Raw genomic sequence first — 12767 nt, 5'->3', positions numbered from 1 at the left:
TCCGTGTGTCCCTGTCTTCTCCTAACAGACCATGAGCTCGCCTCAGTAGATAGCTACATCTTTGGAATACTGAAGGAGCGAAACTACATTCGACCAACATTACTCACTAACAAAGGAATGAGCTATTCAAACTCAAATGGCTCGCTGCTTAAAAACATTTTACACGTAAGCCAGAAACAACACAGAAAACTCTCCTCTGTGGAGAACGTGTGATCTAGATCCCCAAAGACAATGACAACACCCTATATGTCCGAGGGCGAAGGCCATTTCCCTTCACTAGAAACTTCAGAAGTTGGTATATACTTCCCAAGTTAAAAACCATTACATAAATAACTTGGAAACATCCAGCGATATTTCTGAGGCCTGCCAACAGTTTAACCACAATGAAGCTCCCGGCCAAGATATTCATGAAAAGTTCAGAAGAAGTTACTTTGAGAAAGATGGACTCACAGCAAACAGATTTCTTGTCCTTATAAAGAATGCATAAATCAATAATTAAATAAGGAAGAGGAAAATTTGGTTTGTCATAATCGTTGAAGAAAAAAAGACATTTAAAAGACGTCTAGAAAGAAGACTACACAAAGGCTTCATTATTAATATATTATTGTTACGACTCGTATTAAAAATTCATTCAAACATTGCTCTCATACTTTTCCTACCCGCAGATTAGATGTAAAAATGTCTTAACTGAGCTTCAGGGCAAAGAACAGGCACTTGGCTTTGCTACTGCCTGGCTGTGTGATCTTGGGTAAGACACTGTTCCTCTCTGGGGCTCAGATTCCTCACCTGAAAAAACAGAGTCCCTAAACTTCCTTCCAACTCTGTCATGCTACAATTCCAGATGCCTGTCAGGGCTGGGCCGCACATCCAGCCCTCTACCTCCCTGGTGATGGAAACAGTAAAGAAAATACAAATTGGAGAGGCGTTCTGAAATGAGAAATCACACAAGTAGGCAGTCGATGGCATCCAGGGGAGGAAAGCAAAGAGTCAACTATGACTCCATTGATGACGTCGTAAGGCCTTAGAAGGCTGACAAACACAGAATTTTACAAACATAGCATTTTACAGATGTAGAATGATTCGCACCAAACCCTGGATTTGACTCCAGGAAAGGAAGTGAAATTCTTGAAAAGGATGCCCGTCTAAGGTGAGGGGGGGTGTGGAAGTAGGAGATACTGGAAGTCAGATTTTAAGAGCTAAAAGGAGGAGGAGGGGACTTCCCTGGTGGCGCAGTGGTTAAGAATCCACCTGCCAATGCAGGGGACACGGGTTCGAGCCCTGGTCCGGGAAGATCCCACATGCCGCGGAGCAACTAAGCCCGTGCGCCACAACTACTGAACCTGCGTGCCACAACTACTGAAGCCCGCGTGCCTAGAGCCCGTGCTCCGCAACAAGAGAAGCCACCGCAATGAGAAGCCCACACACCGCAACGAGGAGTAGACCCTGCTCGCCGCAACCAGAGAAAGCCCGCATGCAGCAACAAAGACCCAACGTGGCCAATAATAAAATAATTTTTTTTAAAAAAAGAGGAGGAGGAAGCAGCAGGAGACAATAAGAATTTGGAAATCAAGGTCGCTGAAAGCAACGGTAGATCAGAGTATAGCTAACAGCAATGTTAACTTGAAAAAACATCTTGAATCCACTTAAACGCGGGCAGAAAGAGCCGAAACAACTGCCAGATCAGCCAGGGGCTCCTTACCTGAAGTTACAGGGGAGACAGAAGGTAACAGGGGAGAAAGGATGATGGGTATAGACAGTATAAAAGGACCTCTGCGACATGGAATCAAGGTGGTTCTCTTCCAAATGTCTGCAAGCTTATGTTAGAATTTACCCTAGGTTAGTTTTAGGAAAGTCAGAACCCACCACTAACTGAACACCCAGCCTTATCCCACATGCCTGGAATTCAAGTTAACGCTTTGGGTGTCTTTTGTTTTTGTTTTTCAGCCTTTTGGTGCTTTGTAGCCTAAGGTGGCAAGGTAGACATTACATCAACACGTGCACACGAAAAGACAATCCTTGGACCATAGGAAAATGCACACGGGCATGAATTTCTAAGTGTGCTTAACCCCCTTTATCCCACCACGGCTGCCCACAAGGAGGAAGCACATTATAGCCAATCCACAAAATCTGGGAAGACGTACCTTCCACATTTCCCTGCACCTAACAAACGCTAAAAAATAAGACACAAAAAGAAAAGAATATTTGTGCAAAACAAAGAGTTCCCCTAACTTTAAAAAGAAAAAAAAAATGACTTTCAATGGAGAAACACGAATCCCGGGACAGACTTTTAAGTCAGTCCCATGACAACTCAGGAAGCCCCACGTCTAAAGCTTCAGTGAGTTAAAGGGCAGGATGGGAAGACTCGCCATCCCCTTTCCCAGAAAGAGACTTCGGCAGACGCTGAGCAGCTCTCAGTTCTGCCTCATCAGCGATGGAGAAAGAACAAACCGCAGAATTCAAGACTCCACTTCCTAGAACCGGCCAACACTCAGCTGCTTGCCTGTGAACAGGTCCTCTGGGGGACAAAACTCTAAAACCACCGTGAGGAATGACCAAAGAATCTACCCCAGAGGCTGGCTGCCTAACAAGGCTTTCCACCACAAGCCTCTTAGCAAGTCATCCCAAACTAACACATTTTAACTACCTTGTACCACGGATGCAACCGAATGTCAGAACACTTTCATTCCAAGGATCTGCTCACTACATGGGAAGGCGGTGCCGTTTTCATCTCCGCTACCACGTTTCACCCAGACCTTGAAAACAATGTCATTCTTACTGTGATAATAATTCCCCCTATAAATGCTATCAGAATGGTTAATTCCAAATTCCCGAAGGAGCTAAGAATGAGCTGATGAAGCAACCCATGAATATGAAATCATTCCCTTGGATGTACGAAGGTCTCCAAAGCCCTATTCGCTATAACAGTGGAATCGGGATTTTTGGGAAAAGAGATAATTTTCTAGGCGATTCTTCTGAGAGAAGCAACTGGATGTATCTCAGAGTGGGGGAGTCTGAGGTGTGGAGTGTAAGTTTTAGTTTTTTTCACATGACCATCCGGGTGCCCTTGAGTAAGTCATTTGCACATCCAGAGGCTCTGTTTTCTTGACTTGTAAAATGAGGCATTTGAGCCAAAGTCTCCACCAGTTGTAAAATTCTATGATTCTCTAAGTAACAGTTTACTGCATCGCTGGCAAGCCTGCCTCGATAATCAGAACGATCCAATTAACACTCTGCAATGTAGAATAATCATTTTGTAATTTCGGAAAATAGACTATTTGGGGGGGAAGGAGTTCGGATCATGAAATACGGTCGCTTTGTTTTTCAAGACAAATGAGGCATCTGCGGTCCAAAGATGTTGGATAACTTCGTTAAATTACAAGCTAATTAGTGGCAGAAGCAAGAGAAGGCTGTCTGACTAGTCCTGCATGCACCGAACCGCACTGCTACCCAGTTGGCTTCAGAACGGCTTTCTTCACTAGAAGCCGTCTCAGCCCCCTGTATAACCCACAGTGTGCCTGTTATGTGACTCATTAAACACAACCTACATCACAGCTGTGCTTTACTGGCCTCAGGGTTATTAGTTTTCCAGACACCTACTCCAGGAGACATTTGAAGAGTGACCTGAAGGTCTTCATGAAAATACACCAGAATAAAATACTTTAAAAAGTCCTATAGGCTGTATAAAAAAATAAACAAAATAAAATCTAAAAAAAAAAGGATTTACTGTATAACACAGGGAACAATATTCAATATTTTGTAATAACATATAGTGGAAAATAACCTGAAAAAAATAATAGATATATACACCTGAATCACTTTACTGTACACCTAAAAGTAACACAATATTGTAAATCAACTATACTTCAATAAAAATGTTCTTAAATTTAAAAAAAAAAAAAAAGTCCTACAGGGGTCGTCGAAGAGAGCAAACACACCATCTGCTTGCTTCCCATTTTACCAAATGAGTATCTGACAGGCAGAAAGTTCCTAGTGAACCCAGTTTTGACCCAACAACTTCAGTAACCAGACAGCAGCGCCTGCAGCATAAGCACTTTGTCACTCTGATTTCAGGCCGTTGGGACAGCAGGACAGTGCCTCTGGCACATACCCGTAAACTCCACAGGTAGGTGTACTTAAGCGACATGACAGCACAGACACTGACTGCCCTGGGTGGCAACTCACACAGACCTAGACCTATTTCTGACCATGGAATGCCAGCAGCTGCTGGGATGGAACAAAGGCTACTCTGGAACACCGCCTCCACCACACCCCAGGTACGGAATCTTTGGAGGGGCTGCCCTGAAAACCTTAGAGGGACAACTTGGGAACTTCTGTGCAAGAGCAACGCTGCATGCCACCCAGTATGCTGCGATCTGTTCCAATGTGAGGCAGTTCGTTCCAAAGAGCGCAACAGACAGACATTAAACCCTAAATTATGTTGCATCCCGGAACTTGGTTGAACCCTTCAGACATCATGGTGTGTGAAAGAAGCCAAACACAAATGAGTATGTGCTGTATGATTCCATTTATATAAAAAATAAAAGTAAAAACCAAAACGAATCTATAAGAGTGATAGAAGTCAGGATGGTGGTTACTTCTTGGGTGAGGGGTATTGACCAGAAGGGGTCCAAGGAGCTTCCTAGGGTGCTGGGAATGTTTAATTGCTGGATCTGGGTGGTGGCTACAGAGGTGTAAAGTTATTTAAAAACTTACCAAGTTCTACACTTCACATATGGGTGTACTTTACCTATATGCTTGTTACACTCAGCCATAAAAAGAAATGAAATTGAGCTATTTGTAATGAGGTGGATGGACCTGGAGTCTGTCATACAGAGTGAAGTAAGTCAGAAAGAGAAAGACAAATACCGTATGCTAACACATATATATGGAATTTAAGAAAAGAAAATGTCATGAAGAACCTAGGGGTAAGACAGGAATAAAGACACAGACCTACTAGAGAATGGACTTGAGGATATGGGGAGGGGGAAGGGTAAGCTGTGACAAAGTGAGAGAGAGGCATGGACGTATATATATACACCACCAAAAGTAAGGTAGATAGCTGGTGGGAAGCAGCTGCATAGCGCAGGGAGATCAGCTCGGTGCTTTGTGACCACCTGGAGGGGTGGGATAGGGAGGGTGGGAGGGAGGGAGATGCAAGAGGGAAGAGATATGGGAACATATGTATATGTATAACTGATTCACTTTGTTATAAAGCAGAAACTAACACACCATTGTAAAACAATTATACTCTAATAAAGAGGTTAAAAAAAAGAGTTTATAGAAAAAAAAATTAAACATATTGTGTGAGGTCCTTTGACATTAATGGAGAATATGCTTCTTCCTTTTCTTTAGCATAAGAATATCTGAGATTCTCTGAATTGAGTCTTTGCAAATAATATTACTAGCAATAACAATAGCTAGATTAAGGGCTTATATGCTCCAGAAACTGTGCAGGGAGACATATGAATTATCTCCTTTAATCCTTAAAACATTTCCGTGAGGTTGACACCATCATATATTTCACAGATGACAAAACTTAGGCACAGGGAAGTGAAGTAACTTGTCCGAAGTCACACAGCAAATAAAACATCAGAAATGGAGTTCAAATCCAAAGCAGTCTGACTCCTGAGTCAGGATAGGGGGAGTTTTCAAACTGAGTCATATCTGATCTAACTTTTCCCCTGAGCCTAAGAAGCTCCCTGCTATTACAGTGCAGTCTGCACATTCAGTATTAAGAGAAAAGAGAATCAAGGCTTGGGCTGATGGGTTAACAGTCTCTAGATGATTACATTCTTGAGATTCATTCAACAGATACACCTAGTTTGGTACAAAGGCCTATTTTCTTTGCCTTTAGGAGCAGAGGGTAGGTGCTATTATTGGCTTGTTATAGTTTGACCTTGTTCCTTTCCCTTAAAAGAAATACACAGTGGGGGCAACACAGAATGTTTTCATATGTTATTCACTGGGGCTCTCTAGAACACTGTGTCCCAGGACAAAGTTTCCAAGGCGTGCCACACACTTTTAAGATCTGCTTTAGGCCTTTTGGAAAGGCTAAAGGGGCTTACTTTCCTCTTTTGCTAGCTTTTATATTGTTATTATATTAAATATCATTTATCTGCAGAAACTGGAGAAGGCATCAACCACTCTTTAATTAAAAAACACAGAGCTCGTGATTTTCCAGACACTCTCTCCTATCCTTTACTGCCTCCTCAGTTAGTTTCTCTGATGCTCTCATATGAAAACCTGTTAGAGCATTAATTTCTTGATTAAAAGGAGCCATAAATCATAGGCCCTCTAAAAATCCATCGGGGAGAAGGTCCAAAAGCAATGTGATGGTTTAGGCCCTCTTAGCAACCAGGCCCAAATGCCTGTCCAAAGGATTAACTGGGGTCTATAACATGAATATCGAATCATCTTCCACCCCACCCCTGCTCCCTGTAATAACTATTTGTGGACTCGCTATTCGGGGAACTTAAATGATTGATGTTGACAATTTTTTTTTTTTTTTGCGGTACGCGGGCCTCTCACTGTTGTGGCCTCTCCCGTTGCGGAGCACAGGCTCCGGACGCGCAGGCTCAGCGGCCATGGCTCACGGGCCCAGCCGCTCCGCGGCATGTGGGATCTTCCCAGACCGGGGCACTAACCCGTGTCCCCTGCATCGGCAGGCGGACTCTCAACCACTGCGCCACCAGGGAAGCCCTGATGTTGACAATTTTGATTAAAAAAAAAAAAACTCGTCTCATCCCACCCCTGCCCCTGACTACCTGGATAGTGTCCTGCTCACAGCTGGGTGCACTGGTTCACAGCCTGCCCCTCACCCCAATCCCAGCTCCAGAGCTCAATGTACCAAGCACAGGTCACGCAGTAGAAGCGGAGGATCAAAATCAATGGTGCCTCCCCCCGAGTAGGGGGACACAGAGCACCCTGCAATAGATGGCTCTACTCGCCCTCCATGCTCTATCCTTCATCAACCAAGTTACGTTGCCTGAGACTTTAATCCTCCTCCCAGCCTCATCTGCGCTCTGCCCACCTCCAAGCCAGACCCAGGGCCGCGTACCACTCCCTGCTGTCACATCTTACATCTACCCATGTCGGCAGACTGACCTGCCCAGAGCTCCTCCTTCCAAGCAATATCTTTCACCCCCTAACTAGGCCCTGCGCAACTCAAGCCAGAACTCACCAGCCTTGACCACACAGATCAGGACAGCACAGCGGACCTCGGTCCCTGGGCCATCTTCCTCCACCCCGTCATGTCCCGTGAGAAGACACGCTCGCCCCATACCTCACCCACACTTGGCCCCTTAGGTGCCAAGGTCTACCAAGATCTTTCAACGTCACTCATCATCCTAAATCCTAGCCCAGTTTGCACCACTGCCTCAGAAGTTCAGGCCCTATCAGCTAGAAACCTCTGCCTTTGGCAAAATTCTCTGTTTCCAACGAGTTGTGAGTGATTTCAAAGACATACGTAATCTTCCATGCTGTCAGGGCATCCATGTAAGTCGAGAATGGAGAGTCACAGTCCCGAGTGTGCGGTTTCTGCATCTCAGCCAAGCATGGCCTCACTCTCCAGTTGGGTTTCGTGCAGTGACTTAAATACACACGCATGTGCACACACATGCGCCCTCACACAGAGGCACGCCTAGGTTTTCCCTTTCTGGAAAATGGGCTTGGAAAAGAAAACTTTTGGTGCTGGTAAAAGAAAGAAAGTAAGAGCTAAGAGGGCAAAGAAAGTGAAGCTTAATCAGAATACAGAACTTTTGGATAACTTCAGAATTACATGATGAATTTGGCAATAGCTGAAATGAACGAATTTAAATATTTATATTAATATGGAAATATTTCTGATGAAAATAAGACAATGTGTCACTCAAGGCAATGCCCCAACCAGAACGAGAACCACACACTGTGCAGGAAGCTACATGCAAGCGTGAGCAGCCCAGCGTCTTGGGGTCCTTCCTGGTGTAATGGGTCTATTATATAAGTGGTGCCAAGGAGGAAATATAATTATTTTGAAGTTATTTTTGAGAAACTGTTTCCTGCCCATTGGCAAATGGCAAAGCCAAAAATAGGCTCTTTAATGAAGTTCTTACCTGGTCGTCATAGCGATACGTGAGGAACTGCTCCCCTGTTGTATCTTCCAGAAAACTTCCCTGAGGGGAGAGTGCAAACTCAGGAAGGAAGTAGGCCCCAGGAGACTTCTCTGCTGTGGTCTGAAAGGCAAGATCACTTGGTTACAAATAAGGCCCCAGTAAGGACTCCCAACAGGCAGTCTCTGAAAAGGGTGAGTCCAAGAGAATCCACCCACCAAAAGGCTGTACCAAGAAAAGGGAAGTGCTTATTTACAATAGCCTAGACGTGGAAACAACCTAAATTTCCCTCGACAGACGAATGGATAAAGAAGACATGGTACATATACACAATGGAATATTACTCAGCCATAAAAAAGAATGGAATAATGCCGTTTGCATTATTTCAAATGGCATTAGACCTAGAGATTATCATACTAAGTGAAGTAAGTCAAACAGAGAAACACAAATACCATATGATATCACTTATACGTGGAATCTAAAATACAACACAAATGAACCTATCTGTGGAACAGAAACAGACTCAAAAGACATAGAGAACAGACTTGTGGTTGCCAAGGGGGAGGGGAGTGGGGGAAGGATGGATTGGGAGTTTGGGATTAGCAGATGCAAACTAGTATATATAGGATGGATTAACAACAAGGTCCTACTGTATAGCACAGAGAACTGTATTCAGTATCCTGTGATACATCATAATGGAAAAGAATATAAAAAAGAATGTATATATATGTGCATATATACACATGTATATACAGATATGTGTATATATATACACGTATATACAGATATGTGTATATATACACATATATATCTGTATATATATGTATAACTGAGTCACTTTGCTGCACAGCAGAAATTAACACAACATTGTAAATCAACTCTACTTCAGTAATTTTTTTTTTAAAAAGGGAAGTGGCCTCTCTCGCTAAAGGCCATGTGAGACACACCAGGTATCTGTGTTGAGGGGCTGTTAGACCAGGATAGCACCCTGGGCCACCTCAAATCAGCTCACACCGTATTTACTCCCTGACACCTGTTTCTTCCTCCTGCCCACAACCTTCCAGCAAGGCAGCCACAGTGAGGTTGACTTGCTTAAGTTCCGTTGTTACAAATCCATTGTTTCTAGGACGTGCTTTCTTTCTCTTTCCTTTTCTTTCTTTCTGTTTTTGATTGTTTGGTGAAAGAGTGAGAAACAAACTTATTTTTTCCATACTGTAACAGAAGTGCATGTTCCTTGCAGAAACTTTAGAAAATTCAGATGAGTGCAAAAGAAAATAAAAACCGCCCATAGATACTCCAACCTATAATAACCACTTTTAATTGTTTTGATGTATTTCCTTTGAGACTTTTTTCTCATAATGTTTTGTATGTTTATATAAAAAAATCCAAGATTAAATACACATGGAGTTTGCAGAAAGACTCCATTGGATTCAGGGAGAGCTCATGCCCTGGCATCTGAATCGGTAGACGTAAGCCCCATTTGTTGGGGTCAAGGGGAGATAGGAAGGACACCATCTGTTGGAGAATATGGCCTGGATACCATGGCCCAATGGACTTGCTACCAGCACTTGCCACGTCCCCATCCAAGGGAAATTGGAGCACGTAGAGGGCTTCTCCGGATCACTGCCTTGAAGGGTTCAAGGAGGGACGAGATAAAGGAGATGGAACCCCCAGTGCTTAGCCCCACATAATCAAAAACACCGGTCCGTGACTCTGCCCCCAACAGGGTACCTCACTCCCCCTGCTCCAGAAGGAGTGAGCAAGAAACAGAGTGAGAGGCCATGGGTGTCACTCCGAGGAAATCATTTTCTGCAAATAGGAGGAGTGGGGAATAAAAGTGCCCCTCTAACACCTCTGTTCCACCCAGGGTCACAATTCCAAACTGCAGCAGGAACTGCGGTTAAAGCAAAAACAGCCATTTGAATGCTACACATTAAAAAAAAGAAATCAAGATGTGATAGCTTTGTTAAGGCACTTCGAACAGATAAGTCTGTGTTTTGGTTAGCCCTACCCTGTTCAAAGAATTTCAAGATTTTCTCATTAAATTTCATTCACATGAGGGGCTCAGCACCAAACGAGAGACAGCAATCTTCCCAGAGCCCTGCAGCCCCAGATCTCCTTTGCCCTCCTTCTGAATGGCTTGCTCGAGGCCCAGTGACTCCTACCTGAGTGCGGGAAATTGGAAAAACGCCTGTGGATGTCCCACCTGCTACACTGTGAAGCCACCCTTGACACGGGGTCTGTCACCCCAGTGTTCAGACCACCACCGGGTGTTCTGTGGAGGTTTTCTCTGTTATGTCACCTTCCTGTGGGGAGGCTCTGCTCTGAAAGTTAGCATGGTCACCCTGAGGGCCACAGCAAAGCCACGGTGTCAAGAGCCTGGAAAGGAGGTCTGATCAGGCCCAGGCAAGGGCACAGAATACATCTGTCAGACCTGGCCAGCCAGCTCTCTGGTAAGTGCTGGAGATTGTTCCTAAGTGACCTTGGGAGGAAAAGGAAGGGGAGCTCATGCCACAGCCTCCACACAGACAACCGGACTCTCACACGCTTTAGCAGGTTCTACGGGGCTCTGCATGAAATATCAGAAAAAGCAAAAAGGCTTCCTGGTAGTAAAGCTTTCCAGTCCTCAGTATTCATTAGGGTGGGAAAAAAAACAGCAGACACTTACGACTGGATTATAACTATAGCTGATTACCTTCCACTTTGTGAGCCACTGTTCCAAACTTTACATTGTATTTATCAGGGTTTAAAAAGGTGAGGCGGGAATAAAAACTTCCACGTGAAAATAAGAGGTGAATTTGATGGTAAAATGTATGTCTCTGTATGTTTCCTAGGAAGTTTGAGTATGTGTAGAAGTATCATTCTTCTCACCAAGGATAAAAACACGTCTAGGTAAACCTCAGGGCCAAATTTTATATAACTGCTGGTAAAGAATGGATTCTATCTTAACGTAATTCATGGACACTGATTACCAAAATGCTTAGCGAAGAATCGATAAAAGTTAGTTGTTGTTGTTGTTTGCCTCTCTTGGCTTCAGAAATGGTAGAATCATAGTTTTAAAGGCCTGAAGAGGCCTTAGAAGTCATCCAGGTCAAACTCCTTTTTTTAGAAATGAGTAAACTAAGGCTCTGAAAGTGAAGAGACTTGCCAACCACCACAGAGCAGGAGCCAGGGCTGGAACATGTTAGTGGCCATGTGCAAAGACACAGTTAGATCGTTTTACCAAAGAGTGGGGGCTGGGAGCAGCCTAGGATCAACACCTGAAATCAGCTCCCCAAATACACAGGGCCTCCCAGTATGACGCTTATCTTTAGTTGACCATACAGTCAACACATATTTATTGAGCACCTACTACATGCCTGAAACTGTTCTAAGTGCTATGAATACAATGACGTACAAGAAAGATAAGGTGCCTCTTTTCATGAAGGTTATACTCTAGTGGGAAGAGATACATAATAAAATAAGCAAACAAATTCATAAACAAGAAAATTAAAGCTCTAAGTGCTACAAAAGAAATAAACAGGGGGATATGAGAATAAGGTTGGGAGAGGGTTGTTTAACTTTAGATAAGAAGATCAGGAAGGCATCCCTGAGAAGACAAGATTTAAGCTAATGCCTAACAGGTAAGAAGGAACCAGTCACGCAAAGAGCCAAGGATGAGCATTCATGATGAAAAGAAGAGCAAGTACAAAAGCCCTAAGGGGGGAAGCAGGTCAGTGGGACTGCAGATCAGAAAGGAAGTCAGTGCGGCTGGCTCCAGGGTGAACAAGGAAGAGAGTGCATGAAATGGAAATAAGAGAGAAAGGAGGAGCTGGGACATTCAAAGCCTTACAGGCCATGGCAAGGAGTTGAAGAACTACAGATTTCAGCTAACACTGACTGCTTTGTGGAGGATAGGTTAGGAGGATGCAAGATGGAATCATACAGGTCAATTAGAAGGCCGTGGCACTAATCCAGCTGAGAAGGGATGATTCCTTTGACTGGGAGGATGGCCGTGGTGAAGGGGAGAGGTAGACAGACTAGAAGTTACTGACGGGTGAGAAAAAGCAAGGCATCAAGGATGACTTCCGGGTTTGGGCCTGAGCAACAGGCTACAAATGATTCAGTATGAGGGACTTCGCTGGTGGTCCAGTAGGTGAGACTCTGCGCTCCCAAAGCAGGGGGCCCAGGTTCGATCCCTGGTGGGGGAACTAGATCCCACTTGCATGCTGCAACTAAGAGTCCGCATGCCACAACTAAAAGTCCGCATGCCGCAACTAAAGATCCCGCATGCTGCAACAAAGATCCCACGTGCTGCAACTAAGACCCAGCACAGCTTAAATAAATAAATAAGAGATTTAAGTACTAAGAAGAAAAGTTCTTTAAGGAAAAAAAAAAAAAAAAGATTCAATGGGTGGGTTGCCCTGAGGCAGGAAAGGATCTGCTGGGGAGGGGCAGAGAGTTTGGGTCTATTTGGGTCACATGAAGTCTGAGATGTGTATGAGACATCCGTCCATGTGGAAAGCTTGAGCTGGCTGTTCAATATGCAAGTCTGGAGCTCATAAGGGAGGTCTAAGGCTGAAGACAGAATTTGGAAGACATTGTTTTCATTTCCTACACATGTATATTTACAGCATCATACTGGAAAGGACCCTCCCTAGAGAATGAGTTTGGCGGACAAGAGGGCTTTGTCTGGAGCCC

General features: G+C 44.2%; 1 protein-coding gene across 1 annotated transcript in view; it reads right to left on the bottom strand.

Moving 5' to 3' along the window:
* ADAMTSL3 (ADAMTS like 3) overlaps positions 1 to 12767 on the bottom strand; it is a gene marked incomplete at both ends in the record, with an annotated part of 539369 nt that overhangs the window by 307900 nt on the left and 218702 nt on the right. Inside the window, 1 exon segment of the mRNA XM_082852534.1 lies at positions 8091 to 8210. Within this exon segment, the coding sequence (XP_082708660.1) occupies positions 8091 to 8210 (120 nt within the window).

The sequence above is a fragment of the Leucopleurus acutus genome (assembly GCF_964270905.1).
Source record: "Leucopleurus acutus genome assembly, chromosome: 1".
NCBI classification, from domain to species: Eukaryota; Metazoa; Chordata; class Mammalia; order Artiodactyla; family Delphinidae; genus Leucopleurus; species Leucopleurus acutus.
This window is presented reverse-complemented; position numbering and strand designations above follow the sequence as displayed.